Here is a 20,161-nt window from a genome sequence, read left to right on the forward strand (position 1 = left end):
AACCAGGCGCCCCATCTGCATCCTTCTTAAGTCACATACATAGACACGCATTTTGCAGAGCCTCAGTGAGTTCCTGTGTTTGCTCTTCTAGTTCCGAATGGCCCCATATGTGTCCTTTTAAAAAGCTGAGCAACACACGTTGTTGCTGTCCTGTGGTTCATTTAGCCTCTTTACTTGCTTAGGTCTCTGGATTATTTCCACTTCTTCCTGTTGTGAATAGTTCCATCTGAATCTCATTAAACAAATGACTGTTTATCCTATCTGGGATATAGTTCCTCCAAGTGGACTTAAAAGGTAGGAACGTGTGTTTGCACACGTGCGTGCGTTCATACGTAGCTGTTGTTACTTTTCTTGTGTGGCTTTCCAGAGAGCTTGGGCTAGCGGGCAGTGCTTCCAACAATATATAAGTGTACTTTTCTTTACACTGTGTTCCAGCTTTCTTGGTCCGCCACTTCATTTAGCAAGTGTGTAGTGAGTCCCTAAAGGTGTTTTGTTTTCTTTGTTTTGTTTTGTTTTTAAAGATTTTATTTTTAAGTAATCTCTACACCCAATGTGGGGTTTGAACTCACAACCCCAAGATCAAGAGACACACACTACTGACTGAGCCAGCCAGGCGCCCCCCTCCAGGTGTTTTTATGTTTCATTCATTTCGTAGAGGCTCTGCAGTATTCCAAAGGATAATTTACTCTATTTCCTTTATGTGTAAGTTGATCATCTATCTGTTTTGACCGTTTGACCATCTATTCAATGAAATACTGTTATTAACCTTACATATTTCATATTTGTAATAGATTTATATATACACACAGACATAGACTGGCAAGCTTATATCTGTTATTTTCTTCATCTTCTATTTTCCCTTCGTTTTCCATTTCATTGGGCAAAACTTTTATTTTTATATATTCATACCTATTCAGTTTGTCTCTGATAATATCCTTTATTTCACAATAGTCAGAAATTTATCTTCCTTCCACAGCTGGAATAAATATGCTATTCCATTTTCTTCCTTTCTCTTTTCCCCCTCACATATAACTGTGTGACCCATCTGAGCGGACCCGCAGCCGTGGGGTGGGAAGCGGTTCTTACCGTGCTGTGCTGATAGGCAGGCGGACACCAACTCTCCCAACAACATGCCTTCAACAGCGGATCTTCTCACCATTGTTATGTTGCTTCTGGTTTGTAATATTAAGTTTTTTTTTGTTTTTTTTTTTAGATTTTATTTATTTATCCGACAGAGAGAGACACAGTGAGAGCAGGATCACAAGCAGAGGGAGAGGGAGAGGGAGAAGCAGGCTTCCCGCTGAGCAGGGAGCCCAATGCGGGGCTCAATCCCAGAATCCTGGGATCATGACCTGAGCCGAAGGCAGACGCTTAACGACTGAGCCATCCAGGCCCCCCTGTAATATTAAGTTCTTAAAGAGTTTAAATCATTTCCAAAATCTCTATTTTGTTCCCTTGGACTATTTTTCAATTTATAGCCTAAAATCATACAGTTTGGGTAATTATGTTTAAAAAATACAATTCTGGCCAGTACAATAAGAAATGAAATATAAATATTTGAAAAGAGATAAAATTATGTTTATCTGGTGATATGAAATACAGAAATCTGAATTCAAGAGGTTAAATTTATTGAGTTTGGCAAAAACTCATAGCATTCTTACATATTAATCGTAGCTAGAAAGTATAATAAAAATGGGAACCTCAGTTTTCTTAATGTATTAAATCACTCAGGTCCTTATCACTTCTGACTGCATCGCTAGAGTTGCTGGTTCATTTTGTTATCCCTTATCGATCTGTCCTGCACACCCTCCCAGCCTGTTCTTTCTGAAATGCCAGTCTAGTCGTGTCATTTAAATCCCATTTAAAATCCTGCAGTGGGCTCTCCATAGTCTTCAGGATCAAGTTTCAACTCCTTAGCTCAATATATAAGGCCTTTTCCATCCCTTGGACTGCCTTTGCCTCTTTCTCTGTTAGACTGCTTTTCCCTCTGGACTCTGCATTGCTTCTCCCAGAAGTCATTCCAAAAAGCCCTTCAGTCTAAATTTGATGCCCTTCCTGTGTGTCCACAGCCACATTTCCCTCTGTCCGAGCACTTAACGTGCCTGTTGATAATCTTGTGTTTGCTTGGTTCTTGCCTGCTAGGTTGTCCGCTCCTTAAAAGCCAGACCATATCCTTTATTTCTTTGTGTTCTAATGCAATATTTGGTGGGACTTTGTACGTGTTGTTTTATACCCTTTTGAGCCTTCCAATTTTGTTCAACCTAGATACGCACCTTTTATACCTCATAATGTTAACTGGTTTAAATTTTTTAAATAAATGGATAAGAAAAATGAAACAGGGGAAGAAGAAAGGAGGGAAGATAATATAAAGCCAGGAATGAAGTTAAGTATACAAAAGTGCGTGCTTTTAAAGGCTTACATTTGCTAGTGGTGAGCTGTACAGTTAGTTGACTTTACCCTTTCTAGGAATTGACCTAAAGAAGACATGATGAGGGCGCCTGGGTGGCTCAGTTGGTTAAGCGACTGCCTTCGGCTCAGGTCATGATCCTGGAGTCCCTGGATCGAGTCCCGCATCGGGCTCCCTGCTCGGCAGGGAGTCTGCTTCTCCCTCTGACCCTCCTCCCTCTCATGCTCTCTGTATCTCATTCTCTCTGTCTCAAATAAATAAATAAAATCTAAAAAAAAAAAAAAAAAAAAAAAAGAAGACATGATGAGTTCCGTGATTCACTGTGTTCATAACGTAAAAATGCACCCACTGTTGGGAGATGCATAATTATTCCTGGTACTGATACCAGAAAGCATTTCTTTTGTGGGCTTTTGTAAAGAGGAAACTAATGTAACCTATGTTATCTTCAACCTCCTTTCAGCAAATAAAGCAGTAGTTTTCACAGAGTCGTTTCTTAGGAAATCTCTCCATATGGGCCAAATGGCGTAGCTCCAAGTACAAGTTAGTGGAAGTCATTCTGAATGTGGGAGAATAGACTGAATGGGAACTGGGAAATAGCCCAGCAGGGCACACGGACGGTGGGCTCACGTCTTTGCTCCGTAAAGAAAACCTGCAAGTAGACGAGAAATAGACCAACATCCCAGTAAAATCTGAGCAAGACCGTGATGTGACTTGTGAAAGGGGAGGCACAGCTAATCAGTAAACATTAATTCAGACCCAAGCAAGATTTCATTTTCTACCTAATAATAAATCCAGTTTTTGTTTGGTTTGCTTATTGGAATCCTAATGGGGTCGATGTGGTAAAATGGGGATGGTTCCTTAGGGAATTTATTAAGCAATATAAATCGGTATCACCCTATAAAGAGTATTTAGCAATATACTTTCCCCCTGTCTGTGAACTCCTTGAGGACAAGGACCAAGACCACATGTTGTTCATGTTTTGTTCTCTATGTGAGCACAGTGCCAGGCACTGCATAAATACCCAGTAAAAGTCAAATGAATTAAAGGACTTACATTCAGAGTAGTTGGCTCAGCAGTCCCGCCTGTAGGAAAACTTCCCAAGGCAACAGTTCTAAATACAAGCTCACAAAAAGAAGCAAGATAAATGCACAAGTTGTTCTTTGTAAGAGTGAAAAATCTAGAGGATCAGTCAAGTCAATTGTGTGAATCTTCATATTAGGATGTTGTGTGGCCGTTTGTTTAAAGGAGCACCAAGTTTGAAATAACACAGAACTGCTACTACAGGGCTGGAAGGAATCCAGTGACAATAGGGTTGTGTTTGGGTGACGAAACCTTGGGTTTTCTAATGTTTCTAAGTACCAGCTACAAACCAAGTGGGTTGGCTCATGACATTCAAGGGTGGCTGTGGGACAGGGAAGGACATGTTACCAGTTGTTTATCATGGAGTTCACTGTGGTGTTACCTTTACTTCCTCTGAGCCTCTCTGGCTAGTCTTACGGAAGTCTTACCTCAAAACTCATCTGTGGCATGTTTTTATAGCAACAAGATATCTAAGACCAAGCATTAGCAATCTAGAGATGATGTGTCTGGGTCTCTCCTAATTCACCCATCTTTTGCTTCCTAACTTCGTGCTGATGTGAACCAGATTAAGCGTGAATATCTTCATCATCAGCCAACTTTTACTGAGCGCTGACCATGTGCTATTCCCTGTTCTTAACTCTTAACTTTTTAATTTACTTAATAGAGAACTTTTGAGGGTAGATACTATCATTCTCCCCGCTTTACAGGTGAAGAAACTGAGGCACCAAGATATTAGACCTGGGTTCAATCTCAAAGTCAGGAGTCTGCTCTTCAATCACTATACTCTGTTGCCTCCTTGAAATGGGCAAACTGGGTGGGGAAAACCAGAGATGTGCAAAAGCCTTTTTGGGGAAAGAGGGTCATTACTTAGCATCTGAGTTAATGAGGTGAAACACCAGGCATCTCTCCTGGCAGCAACTTGATAGGAAAAATCAAGTTCTTTTCTGTACATTTTTCCCCTATTTTATATCCCAGGACTAGAGAGCAGCTTAAGAACCTTCCCCTTTCCATTTAGATTGTAAGACTCTTTGATTTGGTGGCAGTTTCTCATGTAATTAATGCTTTGAAAACTAGATTTCTTTACAAACCCTCCAATCAGGGGCGCCTGGGTGGCCCAGTCATTTGACGGTCCGACTCTTGGTTTCAGCTCAGGTCTTGAGCTCTGGGTCATGAGATCAAGCCCTGCATTGGGCTCCGTGCTGGGTGTGGAGCCTGCTTAAGATTCTCTCTCTCCCTCTCCTTCCACCGCACTTGCGGTTGTGCTCTCTAAATAAATAAATAAAATCTTAAAAAAAAATACCTCAGGTCAGCTACGCATCTCTTCTCTCCTGCTGCTAGTAGGAAAGGATGGCTGTGATAGCAGAGCATCTTTCTTTGTCCCGAGCTCTTTGAAGAAAAATTATCATGAAAGACCAAGCACCTTAACCAAGCTCCTTCTGTATTAAATGCTTTTTAATCTGGGGCCAGGACGAGTTGAGGAGAATCCTGGCATGGGTTGCTATCGTGTATTTACTTCTTGAGGTGTAGCTGCTGTCACTGGGTGAGGTGGAAGCCAGGTTCATCTGTGCACGTCGCCTCCGACTCGCCGGTTCCCCAGTGCTACCGCTGCTGCTCGTGAGAAGGGCTTGCCTCCCAGACTGCCCCTCCATGCCGGCCGGCCGGCCTGCCTCTAGAAAAATGCAAACCTCGCTTATACCACTCAGTAAGTTGTGTTACTTAAACCACTGAGCTTTGACAAGTGTGTACCCCAAACAACTAATACCCCTATCAAGATACAGGCTATCCCATCATTCCAGAAGGGTTCCTTATGCTTGTTCTTTGTCATCATCCCACTCCGAGATTGTCATCCCTGTTCTGATTTTTTTTATACCAAGGATTAATTTTGTTCAGACCTTTTTAGGGAAGCCATAGGGGGGCGCCTGGCTGGCTCAGTTGGTAGAGTATGCGACTTTTTTTTTTTTTTTTTTTAAAGATTTATTTATTTGGGGCGCCTGGGTGGCTCAGTCGTTAAGCGTCTGCCTTCGGCTCAGGTCATGATCCCAGGGTCCTGGGATCGAGTCCCACATCGGGCTCCCTGCTCGGCAGGAAGCCTGCTTCTCGCTCTCCCACTCCCCCTGCTTGTGTTCCTGCTCTCGCTCTCTCTCTCTGTCAAATAAATAAATAAAATCTTAAAAAAAAAAAAAAAGATTTATTTATTTGTTTTAGAGAGCATGCACTCGTGTGAGTCAGGGGAGGGGCAGAGGGACAGACTCTTCAAGAAGACTCCCTGCTGAGCATGGAACCAATGTGGGGCTTGGTCCCAGGACCCTGAGATCACAACCTGAGCCAAAACCAAGAGTCAGATAGATGCCCAACCCACTGAGCCACCCCGGTGCCCCGAGCATGTGACTCTTAATCTTGGGGTTGTAAATTGGAGCCTTGCATTGGGTATAGAGATTACTTAAAAATAAAATCTTTTAAAATAAAAAAAAAGCCATAGAATTTGCTTTTGTGATTTCAAAGAAAGCCTGTTAGGTCTGGTTACCCATCTAACCTGGGAAGTGTTGCCCTGTTCACATGTGGTGATTCTAAATCCCTCAGTGTGGCAGGAAGTGAGGTAAATGGGAAGAGTTGCCAGACAGTCATGCCCTCTCCATCAAGCTCCCATGAGGAACTTCCATATCTAGCATCTGCGTCTAGTGAGTGATGTTACCTGACATTCTTTTTAGACACAGGGTAACAGTATAGGGATTAATTAGCCTGCAACTAGACAACCCAGGACTGCATGCAAATTGTACGTGAACACAACTGAGTATTCATTCCTCTAATTACCCATGCTTTTCCACTTGTGCCTTTTTCACCAAGTTAGCTGTGACAGAAAAACAATCCTTCTCTGCTTGGTTATTGTCATTATTCCTGATTATACCATGTCATTGCCTTTTGATAACTTGTAGGTCTTTGGTCTATAAAACTTGCTTGAATTGCCCACTGCATGAAGAATAGTGTGCATTCTCCAGAGGAAGTATAAGATATGACTTGTCACAAAGAAACTTTACTCTAAAAATAGATACGCGAATGTAAATGACACAAACCAACATCTGTGTAGTTCAGCTGGAACAAAGCTCTGCAAACTCCAGGGACTCTGGATGGAAGACTCAATGCAAAGAAATCATTACTAGAGAGAAGCAGGACCGAGGTTGTATAGGAAGCTTGTAACTATTTATACCGTTGTTTCATTTTAGGTAGAATTTAAATTTAAAGTTCCTTAGTGAACCAAATTGCCATAGTCGGGCTCTTGATTCCAGTACTCTAATAGTTTGTTTTGCACTAGAACCTGTCAGGTGTCGTGCTGTATGCTTTCCATTCATTCTCGTTGAACCCTGGTAGCCGTCCTGTGAGGTCACTAGTACCATCCCCATTTGCAGCTGAAGAAATTGAGGCTCAGAGATGAACCTTGCCTGAAACTGACAAATCAGCAATTTGAATGCACATCCCAGTTTTATTTATTTGTTTTTTAAGATTTATTTACGGGAGGCCTGGGTGGTATAGTGGGTTAAGTGTCCGACTCTTGGTTTGACTCAGGTCGTGATCTCGGGGTCGTAAGATCAAGCCCCGTGTCAGGCTCCATGCTCAGTGCAGAGTCTGCTTAAGACTCTTTCTCCCTCCCCACTGTTTGTGCATGCTCGCTTGCTCTCAAATAAATAAAATCTTTTAAAAAAAATAAAGATTTATTTACTTATTTGAGAGAGTGAGAGCACCAGTGGGGTGGGAGGGGGCAAAGGGAGAGGGAGGAGGAGGAAGAAGACTCTGCGTTGAGTGCGGAGCCCCACCAGGGGTTCGATGTCACAACCCTGAGATCGTGAGTTTCAGAAGTCCACTCTTCTTACTGTGTTCATGCCAGCTTCCAGGATGCTAAAAAATAGACTTGTTTCTTCCATGAAGACATCATGAAACTATTCCCATCAAGAAGCAGCTGCATTACCTGTCTTCGGTGAAAAAGTCCTAGAGTGTTAGTGCTCTGTCACAGTAGTGGTGCTTGGGCTGAGGAAAGCAAAGTACACAGCCCCAGACTCCAGACGGCGGCTCCCTGATAGTTACTGAAGCGGGGCGTTTTCCGGCCGAGTTTCAGCGCGCTCTTTATGCACCAACGCCCTCTCGTGGTGGAAGCATGTGCACCTCTGGGCGCAAACTGAAGGAGCTGGGCGTTTCTCAGGAGGTAAACATCATCTATTTTAGTGAGATGAGTGAATGGTTACCTAAGAGATGAAGTGCAGTAGGTTTGGAACAAAGACAGACTCAGCCCTGGAAAACAAAACGGATCCATTTTGCCATATAAAATCTTGGAAGAGAGACAGGACTGTTAGTCTCCTAACCTCCAGTCAACTGAAAATCACACAAGCTTTGATTCCACTGTTTTCCTCAGTACAATACAGATTCTTTTGTACTTCCTTCCAATGTGAAATAAGCAGTGAATTTCAGAGTACTTACTTCCCATTGCTGTGGCATGTCAGAAGGTCAGTTTATTTTTAATAATGATAGCATTTTTGTCATCTTGCTGGTGCACATGTTGTTTTAGAGACCAAATCTTCATTATGTTTCTGCATGGCTATCCTCAGTTGACAGAAGGTGATAGGGTAGATGGAATAAGGCACACACACCCCCAGAGATGACCATGTCCTAATCCCTGGGACCTGTGAATTTATTACCTTATGTGGTAGAAGCATCTTTACAGATGTGATTAAGCTAAGGGTCTTTAAATGGGGAATTTATCCTGGATTATCAGGCATAAAGTGAGCACAAGAAAAAGCCATATGACAGTTGGACCGAAGAGAAAGATTGGCAGATTCTCTGCTGTTGGCTTTGAAGATAGAAGGTGGTACCATGAATCAGGGAATGTACAGGTGGTCTCTAGAAACTGGACAAGGTAAAGGAACAGATTTTCCCCTAGAATTTCCAGAAGGAATGCTATGTTGCCGGCCGACTTTAGAATTCTGATCTCCAGAACTATAAGAGAATAAATTGAGGTTGTTTTAAAACAACTAAATTTTTGCTACTTTGTTAGGGCAGCAATAGGAAAAATTAGACAAAACATTGAAACTAAGAATGAAAATGGTTACATTGTAACTCACACCAAAAGTCTAGAATTGCTTGTGGAACTGTGTCTAGATCATTTTTTTTCTATTAGTCAAACTGGGTCGGGTTTGCTATGGGAACACTTCCCCCCACCGTCTTAGTGACGTAAAACCGCAGAGCTGTGTTGCTTCTGCTACATGTCCATGTCAAGTTGGAGGGGTCCCTGTGGACAGGTCCTTCTCACTCAGGGACCTAGGGGACAAAACCTCCACCATGTGGAACATAGCTAATCACCGTGGGAGGGTCAAGGGAACGTGACAAACAGCACATCAGTCTTAAAGGCTTGCTCCCAGAAGTGACACGTGTAACTTACGATCACAGTCTGTTGACTCTGCATGCTATTAGGCTATGCATCATTTAAGGGAATAGGAAGTGCCCATCCTACCATTTGTCCAGAAGAATTATAATGAGGATATTTGTAAAGAGCACCAATTACTACCAAGTTCTTCTTCCTTGATAATGATTTTCTTGGACACCATTTTAGCAGTTTATTATTGGCTAAAGACTCGGGATTTATATATCCCAGTCTGACTTTGGGACTTACTGTATTCAGGCCATTTATACTGTAACTACTTATTAAAATCTTTACTAAATGCATGAAACACTTGCCGGTTAATGTAGGTGATGTTCAATTTAAAATGGCCTGTAGAGGGCGTACCTTCTTAAAGAATTATGGCCATGGATTGGTGTCCCGCTGCTTCTATGTACAAAACAACCCCCCTGCTTATAGTTGTGTATTTATAAAGGTTAATTTTATCATTTGAAAGATTAATTTGACCACAGGGTAATTTATGAAGAGCCTTATGATTTTCACGGGAGATTACAATATGACCTTTTCATTCGCTTTCCTTATGCCTTTGGTAAACAGATATTAAAGGGCTTTTCTTAATTGGATTGATTTCAAGATTGGGTTTTCCCAGATTCTAATTATTTCTCAAATAGCCCTTGTTCCGTAACATGATAAATATCTATAACATAGATTATAGAAGTGCTACTATTTTTTTAACCTCTTAAAAAAGCTTGTTAGATTTTGTCAGGTAAATAATTTTAATAATCATTTAGAGCATTTCAGAGAACTTTTTATATATCTCTGAGGGTCCCAACAGCAACTGAGGAAGGTAGGAAGAACAAGTGAAATTGTTAACCATTTTATAGATGACAAAATTGGACAGCAAACAAAGTATAGTACAACCTGCTTCTAGATTTGACCAGAGTTGGCCATGATTGCGTTAGAAAAGAAAAGTTATTGTCTATGGCTAAGGCCATGTAGGTTCATTTCAAGGTCAGAGTCCTCATGCATATCGGTGAAACATCTGCCTCCCCTTTTCTTTGAGAACTGTCTGTCCTTCCTTCCCTGGGTGTGATCTGAATGGATTCAGCTCAGGTTAGTTTAAGAAAGGTTTGTGCAGTTTATGATTTCAAATTAGAAAGGGATGAGGAGGGACGCCTGGGTGGCTCAGTTGGTTGAGCATCTGCCTTTGGCTCAGGTCATGATCCCAGGGTCCTAGGATCGAGCCCCACATCAGGCTCCCTGCTCCACAGGAAGTCTGCTGCTTCCTCTGCCGCATCCTCCCTGCTCGTGCATGCGCACTCTCTCTCTCAAATAAATAAAATCTTTTTTAAAAAGTTGGGGGAGGGGGGATGAGACCTATATAATCTATACATTTTTGTAGGGAGGAGCCATTCTTTTTTCCCCTAGGGAAGAAGAATACAATTTTTCAAATACAAAAACAGTACACTAACTCCTCAGGGGTTCAGCTTAAACTAAGTATAAAAGATGTAGCTATTATTTTGGCAGGAATTTGCCATCATCCTGGGTCACCTCAGTATTCACGAGGACAAACCACCCAACATGCCAGGCTCCCAGATCCTTGGCCACTGGCCTCAGGGACTCTTGTCTCCATGGCACTTCGGCCACCCGCTCACATGATCACCTCAAACTGCATGACATGTGCCATCTTAAATTCAGACCTCTTTCTGAGCCCACATTGGTAACCCTCTGACTTGCTCACACCTGACTTACACTGCTCTTGTTTGGGGTTCTCGAGATAGGACAGTTGTTTGACCCTTTTACTTGGTTGCCATCGACTCCCATCCTGACCTCTTGTTCCCACCTACTTGGTTCTTAGCTTTTGAGGTTCCTTATGTCTATCCTTGGACAACCACTGATACCAGTTTGCTTAGGACTGAGGGATTTCCTCAGAGCTGAAACTGAAACAGTCTTGAACAAACCAAGAAGTTGGTCACCCTAGTCTGTTACATTCACATGTGGAAACACTATAGGATGGTACTGCAGGCATCTCTTCCCAGCACCATGTTCAGCGACATCACATTGGTACCTTGAAATCAGCCACGGTGGCAGTATTTATACCAAGGAGGTCCACAAATGCTATATTGTGAATAGACCAGAAGTTGAGGAAATGTTCTTCAGTATTTGAGAACCGTTACCCAATTCAGCAGAGTCATTCACATATCTGATAGATGAGGGACATTCTGAGATCTGTCTGCTGTGCAACCTCGGTCTCAGTCCTTAACGGAGAACCACCACCCAGTGCTCACAACATCCATGCTCTGGTGAGCACGAGCATAGGCTGACTGTGGATCCAAGCGTTGGGCAAATGTATGCAGAAGCAGCACTGTGAGAATCAAGTGACTCAGGAATTTGCAGTACAGATGATTGTGTATTTTATTATTTGTAAATTGTGTGCTTCACAGTCTTTATATCAATAAATATTTATAATAAGCTCATGTATATGTGTGTGTTTATATGTGTATATATATGTATGTGTGCATATTTTTTTTCTCTTTGGAAAGTCCATTCTTAATGGTGGAGGAGGGGGTGATTTTGCCCCCAAATTGGCTATGGATCCTGTTTAACATCCTCCAGTGCAGAGAACAGGCCCCACAATAAAGAATTATCCAGGTTATCAGTGGTGCCAAGTTTGAGAAATCTCTGCTCAAGGGCACATAAAATCAAAATTAATTGGTGGGGCGCCTGGGTGGCTCAGTTGTTAAGCGTCTGCCTTCGGCTCAGGTCATGATCCCAGGGTCCTGGGATTGTCCCCACATTGGGCTCCCTGCTCAGCAGGAAGCCTGCTTCTCCCTCTCCCACTCCCCCTGCTTGTGTTCTCTCTCTCGCTGTGTCTCTGTCAAAATAAATAAAACCTTTTAAAAATAAATAAAATAAATCTGTTTAGGTATATCTAAAACTTCTCCACATTAAGAATACAACTTTTCTGGGGCACCTGGCTGGCTCAAGTCAGTAGAGTGCAACTCTTGATCTCAGGGTTGTGAGTTCGAGCCCCACATTGGATGTCAAAATTACTTTAAAATCTTTTTTTTTTTTTTTTTTTTAGTTACTTTAAAATCTTAAAAACAAAAAACAACTCTTCCGAAACTTTTTTTTTGGCTTGTTTTGTTTTGGTTTTATAATTCAAGTGTTTTTCTTAATTGAGGGATAACTTAGTGAAATGCACAGATCTTAAATACATAGTTGAATCGGTTTCAACAAATGCATTTAGCCATCTAAGCCCACACCCTATCAATTTATGGAGTGCTTTCATCACCTCTTAAAGTTCTCTCTTGCCATGATCTGATTCCAAAAATAACCACTGATCTATTTTCCATAGACTTCTATCACCATAGAGTTGCCTGTTCTAGAACTTCATATAGAATTACATAGTATATATGTGTTTTTGTGTCTGACTTCTTAGCATGTTTTAAAAATTCATTTACATTGTTATATCACTTTGATCCCTTTTATCAGTGAGTCCTATTCCATTGTATTGATATACTATGGGTTTTTAATACATTTTCTATAGAGATGTACTATTTCCAGTTTGGCTAATGTGAATGGAGTTACTGTGAACACTTTTTGTGCAAGACTTGGTTAACATGTTTTTATTTCTCTTGGATAAATATCAAGGAGTGGAATTGCATATAAGTTCATATAGTAGATATGTATTTTAACTTTTAAGAAATGAAGAGCTTTCAGGGCGCTTGGGTGGCTCAGTTGGTTAAGCGACCGAGTCTTGATTTCAGCTCAGATCTTGGTCTCAAGGTTGTGAGTTCAAGCCCCTCACTGGGCAGCATGGAGCTTACTTTTTTTTTTTTTTTTAAAGATTTTTATTTATTTATTTGACAGAGACACAGCGAGAGAGGGAACACAAGCAGGGGGAGTGGGAGAGGGAGAAGCAGGCTTCCCTCAGAGCGGGGAGCCCGATGTGGGGCTCAATCCCAGGACCCTGGGATCATGACCTGAGCCGAAGGCAGACGCTTAACGACTGAGCCACCCAGGCGCCCCTGGAGCTTACTTTTGAAGAAAAAGAAGTGAAGAACTTTCCAGGACCACCTGGCTGGCTCAGTCAGTAGAGCATGTGACTCTTGATTTTGGCATTATGAGTTTGAGCCCCTGTAGGGTGTAGATACTACTTAAATAAATTAAGAAAAATTTTTTTAAAGGGGCAACCCCTTCAGGTCCCCTACCTCCTTGGGAGCTTTGTACTGTCACTTTACTGTCCCTCAATAGACCTTACTTTGCTGCCCACCAAAAAAGAAAAAAATTTTTTAAAGAAATTAACAGCTTTCCAAAGTTGGGACCTGCCCTGTTAATCATTGGGCTATACTCCTATTTCCTAGATTTGTTGTAGGGAAGAAATTAGATAATGCATGTGAAGAGCTTGATGTGATACATAGCAAGTAAGGACTGATAATAGCTGTATGCTGTATTTATATTTCTCTTTCTAGCTGATAACTTCTAAATCTCACAGTCTTGAGCACTAGAACTATATATCTGTCTTACCGCTTACATAACATCAGAACTTGGCTGTCCCACAGGCAGTTCCAACTCAGCATATACCAAACTGAGCTCTGTTTTTTTTTTTTTTTAATTGTATTTATTTATTTGACAGAGCACAAGCTGGGGGAGCTGTAGGCAGAGGGAGAGGGAGAAGCAGGCTCCCGGCTGAGCAGAGAGCCTGATGCGGGGCTCGATCCCAGGTCCCTGGGATCATGACCTGAGCCAAAGGCTTAACCGACTGAGCCACCCAAGCGTCCCAGCAAACTGAACTCTTATCCCCAGCCCCCAGCCCCAAACATGAGTCTCCTTTCATGTGCCTTATGGCAAATCCTGTTGGCTGCCCAGGCCTCTCCCCTTCTTGCAAATCTCACACATCATGCAGGCTTTTTCAGGTGACCATTTCTCTCCATCCCCCACTGTTGCTTCCCTAGTTCTAAGTTCCTTCACTGTCTGTCTCCTGGACCACTTACAACAGTGTCATAACTGAGGCCCATACCTTGAGGATTACCATCCTCAATTGGTTGCCTACACTGCAATCAGAGGGATCTGTCCATAAGACAGACCTGATCCTGTCATGGTCCAGTTAGAACCCGTAGTGGCTTCCCAAGATAAAGTCTCTTCTATTCCTTTATTCCTTTCAAGGCCTTCATGCTAGAGTTCCATCTCCTACCTCGTTCCATAAGCTTGGCTCCCACCCCCTAGATTTCTTCCCACAGCCGATCTTTTGCTTAGAGGCCTTTGCCTGGTTGCTTGTTCTGCATGGAATAAATACCGTCTCCTGTCTTACCTCCCCTTTCCTGTCCCCTTCACGTAGCATATACCTCTTGAAACTGAGCCAAGGTGTTTCTAAGTGCTAGGAAGCATCCTCTGCCATCAGGCTCTTTTTCCCTTGGGTCGGAGTAGGTGCCGCCCAGCCCGTGTGCCCTAGTGCAGCTCTTCTGTCACCTGTCGCCTGGTACCTACCCGGCCACCCACCCTGGACTGTGAGTTCTCAGAGGACAGGCCGCTTGCTGCTCATGCTAGCACCCCTAACACCTAGAACACAGCCGGTACCCAGTAAACGTTTGGGAAATGGAGTAATTGTACTGATGGGATCAGAAGTGAAAATTTGCTGCTAGACCTGTTGGGGCTGAGTGATTGGGAGTGAAGCCAGCAGCATTTAGAACTGCTGCACCCTTACCCATTTGTCTTGTCCTCACAGCCCGATGAAAATTCCCTGGATTTTTCCTCTTGTATGCTGCGGCCTGGGATTAAAAATGCTCAGGAACTTGCCTGTGGCGTGTGCCTTTTAAACGTGGACTCCAGAAGCCGGGTAAGTGACACGCCTTCCCCCTGCCCCTGGCAAAGCGCCTCCCTCGCGTGACCTCCGGGGACCACCCTGTCTGGCCCCCTTCCTGCCCGGCCTGTGACCGCAGGCGGGGAATTTGATGAAGCCCAGGAATCGGACCCAGAAGTACCTCGGTCCTTACAAAAGGCCAGTGGGGGGAGCGGTTGCGTGAGGCGGGGGCAGAGGCCTTCCCTTCGGCGCCCTGAGCACAGCGGGGTGGTGAGGAGAGGAGGTTAAATGTGGGAGGCTTCACTGGGAGGCACGAGGCCCTGTTCTGGGACTTCTGTTGACCTTATGGTTTCGGCGTTACTTCAGAAAGAAGAGAAGCCTGCAGAAGAACACCCTAAAAAAGTACGAACCGGTCACACATTATCCTAGTGTCTCCATCTCAGTTTTGAGTGTGGAAGGCAAATCCACTGATTCCGCCACCATCCTGAACTGTTCTGACCGGGAGCCCCTTGCTGAGGCCTGTCTGTTCCCGTAACGTTTGATTTAACCAACGGGTGTGTCTGGGGCGGGGGGGTGGCGCTCGTGTCTTGTTTGCGCACTTGTAGCTCATGACTGGCTTCCGGTGTTGCGGGCATTTTTCTCCGTGATGCACAAGGTAACAGATGGAGCAGCTTCTGGAAGACAAAGTTGTGACACAGAATGAAATCAAAGAGCAGCAGGATTCCGCAGTTATCAGACAAAAACAAATTGGGGTTCGGAGTTCTGTTTACTTGTAGTGCTTTAGAAAACCCCCGGGGAGCTGAGGTTAGGACTGGCTGAGTGGGACTTCCCTGTAAGCATTAGTCGTCTGGGAGTAATTCTTACGTGCTTAGTATTCTTAGTATCTCTTTTTACAAACCCTGTACCTGGTTGGACTTTTTAATTATGTTGATTCGGTTATCAGGCCCCAGTGGCATTAGTCCCCGAGAGCTTTCAATCCTGTGTCTTTCCCATGGGAGGACGGTGGGGGATCGCACGCATAGTTAACGGCCAGCCTCGGGGCAGGCCTCCTTCGGCACAGTGAGGGGTAAAAATCAGCCACGGCCCTTGGCTGTGTCAGTTCCCCGTATAATGAACACCCCCACCCCCCATGGTCTCCCCCGGTTCAACCTCTGTCTGCCTTTTCTGTGAAAGATTTGGCCTCCTTTGGCTGAAACTGGGTTTAATGGTGAAGATTTTCTTAGACCCTTAATTAGCAGCGAAGAACTTCCTCACTTGAATTGCTGTAGCTCCCTGCTCAGCTTCTTAGGCTGTCTGAGCTGCTCGGCGTGCGGCCCGGAGCGCTGTGCGTGCTGGCCGCCGAGCGAGCGGCGCTTGGCTGCAGAAGCAGCCTGACCTGCCCCACTTGTCCCTCTCCTTCCGGCAGGCGTTCAGCTCAGAGACAGACGGTTTCAAGCTGGCCTACGGGGGACACCAGTATCACGCCAGCTGTGCCAACTTCTGGATCAACTGTGTTGAACCAAAACCTCCCGGCCTCATCCTGCCTGATCTGCTCTGAAGAGCTCCTCGACAAAGTACCTACTGGGTGGTTGGGGGTTTTTCCCCTCACACCCCGTGAGGTGACAGGGAGCAAGAAACAGAAGGTTCGCCTCCAGAAGCTGTATGAAGACTCCCCCCCCCAGCCACAGCAGGGAGGAGGAGCTGCTGGGACCCCAGGCCTTCCTACAGACGACCTTTGTCCCCTGCGGTCCCACTGCCGGCCTTGGGGGCTTGAGGTAAAATAGCCCTGCCCAGACTGCACGTGGTACCAGAAGTTTGCTAACTTCTCTCTCGCTCTGGTAAGATGTTTGAAAACGTGGACCACAGTTTTCTCTAAGGAATGACTTGCTGCTGCAGGACTGATACTGTGAAGAACTGATGTTTGAAGAAAAAGCAGTTCCAGGACCGCAGCTGGCAAGCATGTTTGGAGCCAGGGCTTCCTCCGATCTAGAACACTGTCGGCCTGTGAAGTAGAATGCACTTACCCACACTTAGTTTGTCGATATCTACATGAATAAAAAGGGGAAATTGTGATTCAACTGATTTTTTTTTATTATGTTAATCCCCGTACATGATATCATTAGTTTTAGATGTAGTGTTCCATGATTCATTGTTTGTGCATAACACCCAGTGCTCCATGCAGAACGTGCCCTCCTCAATACCCATCACCAGGCTAACCCATCCTCCCACCCCCCTCCCCTCTAGAACCCTCAGTTTGTTTCTCAGAGTCCACTGATGTTCTTTTTATAGAAAAACTTCTGCTCGTCTCCGTGGGACAAAACAAGGGCAGGTAGGTGAGGGTAGATTGACCAACTTTACTGTCACAACTGAACCAATTCTCCTTTTGTTCATTTCTAACACTGTCAACTTTCAAGAAGACTTTTTCCTCCAAATATGCTTGGGCACTTTGCAATGGATTGAATGTTCATTTTGACAAAGACCCAAATCCTTGTGTGTCAGGATGAATAGCCTTCCCCTTAGGAGCCTCCACAGAAAACTTTGGTTTACCTCAAAGACTGTGAACGTGGTCCTTTTGTTCAGACAAGATTTGGAAAGGCAGCTGAATGAAACCTCTTTGCAGTGGCCTGTGTCCAAACTTCCAGAAATGGTGGTGCAGGGACCGGTGCTGCCGACTTGGAAGTATCTATGTGAGAGACCTGAAAATTAGTTCAGGCTAGAAGCCAGAGTTCCTGGCCTACTGAGGTAAACAGTGAGATGGCTATTTACGGTAGCGGGAGAGACTTAGATGCAGTGGAGGAAAATTGTTCTAAAATAGATGGCATTCTAGAAGGCTCATGCTTGCTATCTGGTGTAGGGAACTTTCTTTGCCACTTAAACTGAATGCATAAAATCAGTAGGGGGGGGAAAAAAGCCAAATGGTTAAAGATCGTCAAGTCCTGGGAAGAATAGGTCAAACTAGGACATACATTTCTCTGAATTCTAACTTATGTGCTTTATGAAGAGACTCTGAATCTTGTGTTTCACATTGTAGGACTCAGTCTGTCTGACCTCGAGTTAGTTTTTATTTATAAACTGAACAAATTAGTTTTGTCTATAAAATAGCTACTTTACATCACTAATTAGATTGTTTTCCCTTCTCAGGACAAAACTTGAAGGGATTCTGTTGTGTTCCATCTTACACCCATTAGCTTCCATCTTCTCCAGGAAAGGAATAGAATGTTTTCGTTGAACAGCTCTTGTTGAGGCTTCTGCTTTACCTTGCTGTGCCCCAGAGTGCAGAGAAGTGAGGAGATGAATCTGCTTTTCTCTTTTGCTCCAGATTCATCTCCAGCTGACACAGCTGTCTGAATTATTACCCTCAGGGTGGTTGTCCTCCGTGGGGCTCGCGGAGTGTTAGTAACCACACGAGTGGGCCGGTTTCTCAGGCTTCCCTGAGGCCTCCGTGCTCCACGTCAGCCTGAGCAGCACCTCGTCTCCTCAGGGCCCCAGGATTCAAGCAGGCTTCTAATATACCTTGTACATTCCATAAGGAACCGTGATAACAGAATCAACCTTTGCCTGCAGTAAGAGTGTCTCCCAGTTCGGCAGAATTTACAGTGCGGAGAGTTTTCGGGAATGCCATATGGACTATTACTGTGTCGCTGTGGCCTATGTCAATGACATTTTCAAAAGTATGCTCACCTGCTAACTAGATGGTTCCATTCCTGGATTCCAGGATGTAAGCTAATTGCCGCTGGCCTTACCAAGCACGAGGGGTTTAGTCAGTCCATGGGAGGTGCGGGAGGACACAGCAGATGTCACCAAGAAGCCTTGGCTACGAGAAATAGTCCCCCCTTGTAGCATCTGTTCACTCACATGCCACCAATAAGGATTTCGGGAGTGTGGAATAATACTGCGTGTCCTTTATGTACACAAGTTAATTCGAATGGCTCCACGTTGCATTCAGCTTCACCTCGGCTCTTCTTGGCCGAGTCCAGTGGCCCTGGAAACAGTAACCAAGGTTACTTATTTCCGTACCACGAGTCGTGCAGGCAGCTTCAGCCCCACCACTTGAGTGGTGATTAGTAAGTGCTCTTCTCTTTTGGTATTTTTTGCTTTTCAACATTCTAGGGCCGTGTGTAATTTTTTTTTTTTTTAAGATTTTATTTATTTGACAGAGAGAGAGAGACAGCTAGAGAGGGAACAGTGTGGGAGTGGGAGACGGAGAAGCAGGCTCCCGGCCGAGCAGGGAGCCTGATGCGGGGCTCGATCCCAGGACCCCGGGATCATGACCTGAGCCGAAGGCAGACGCTTAACGACTGAGCCACCCAGGCGCCCGTGTAATCTGATTTTTGTCTGGACGCGCTTGAGGTAGAAGAGGCACAGGGTGTGTTACTAGCCATGCTTTGTCTGTGGCTACTAGTTAGCACTCTCTATAGGTTGCGTATTTTAAATTATTTTCATGTTTTGTATGCACGGACGTATTTTTTGTCGTTTAAGGATGCCTTCTGCTTTTATTTAATGACTTGTGTGATCTCAAGCTTTGGAAAGATTATAGGACCTTTACATTACAGAAATTTGCAATGTTTGCTTGGCGCGGGGGATCACCACAGAAATTCCCCTAACGCCCTCTGGGTCACACACCTTCCTTTGTGACCCACTAATAAGCTCTGACATTTAGATAAGATGTTAGGCTTCTTAAGTACTTAGTTACATCCCAGTCGTGGTGCTGGCCAGGATTTCTGCAGGAAATTTTCCTACCAAGAACATCTGTCACCAAGTGTTCCCTGCCTGTAGTATGGAGGTTATTTTTGGACTCTTAATCCACAGACTACAAGACTTCCAGTTCGCCTTCATCCTAGAGAAGCCACAGCCATGGACTGTTTCATTCTCTTGACTGATGTTTGACCATGTGCTGATGTAGCATTTATGGGTTCCTCTGCTTTCCCATTGAAACTATTAACTTCATTTTAATTTTCCTATTTAGACAATGGTGCATGTTTATAAAAGTAAATGGTATGAAACAAAGTAGAATTTGGATGGAAACCCCTGCCACAGACCAGGTAAGATCTAGAAAATATAATACATATAAACATGTAGCCATGGGCATTATATTTATGGCTTCTTGCCAAAATAGGCCAAAAATCTAGAAAATTATTCCACGAAGAAGCAAGTTGCAACCTACCTGGCAGCATCGTGACAACGCAAGGGCAGCTGGAGGACTCCCAGTAGTTTGTAAGGGGTGTGGAATAGGGGAGAACCAAGTAAACTTCTACCAAGTCTACCAAGGAGCTACGTCATCATGTTTTTTAGGAGCAGTGAACCGGGTGACATTTTCCAGTTTCAACAAAGGAAGCCATTGTTATTTGCTTATCACTTGAGGTTTAGCCTAGGGCATTTTTGTGTGTGTTAATGCACCAAAGGCATAGCTTTTGTTAAACAGTGTCTTCGATGGAGGCCTCCCCGCTTTGGTGCACTCCAGTTACGGAGAGACAGCTGAAAACAGGGCCCTTCCTCAGAGTGCACACTC

The 20,161-nt window shown here is 44.1% G+C and overlaps 1 protein-coding gene across 7 annotated transcripts in view; it reads left to right on the top strand.

Moving 5' to 3' along the window:
• SYNRG (synergin gamma) overlaps window positions 1-16,724 on the top strand; it is a 77,716-nt gene extending 60,992 nt beyond the window's left edge. For 4 of the 7 annotated variants that reach the window (XM_021704079.1, XM_044921488.1, XM_044921489.1 and 1 more), the window contains 3 exons: window positions 14,599-14,709; window positions 15,040-15,075; window positions 16,079-16,724. In XM_021704079.1, coding sequence (XP_021559754.1) covers window positions 14,599-14,709; window positions 15,040-15,075; window positions 16,079-16,210 — 279 coding nt within the window. In that variant the 3' untranslated portion in view covers window positions 16,211-16,724. Of the gene's footprint in view, window positions 1-1,760; window positions 1,769-6,671; window positions 6,694-14,550; window positions 14,710-15,039; window positions 15,076-16,078 lie in introns of all 7 variants that reach the window. The other 3 variants (XM_021704080.1, XM_021704082.1, XM_044921487.1) reach the window with 2 other exon arrangements.
• Window positions 16,725-20,161: the final 3,437 nt, after the last annotated feature.

The sequence above is a fragment of the Neomonachus schauinslandi genome, chromosome 15 (genome assembly GCF_002201575.2).
Source record: "Neomonachus schauinslandi chromosome 15, ASM220157v2, whole genome shotgun sequence".
Lineage (NCBI taxonomy): Eukaryota > Metazoa > Chordata > Mammalia > Carnivora > Phocidae > Neomonachus > Neomonachus schauinslandi.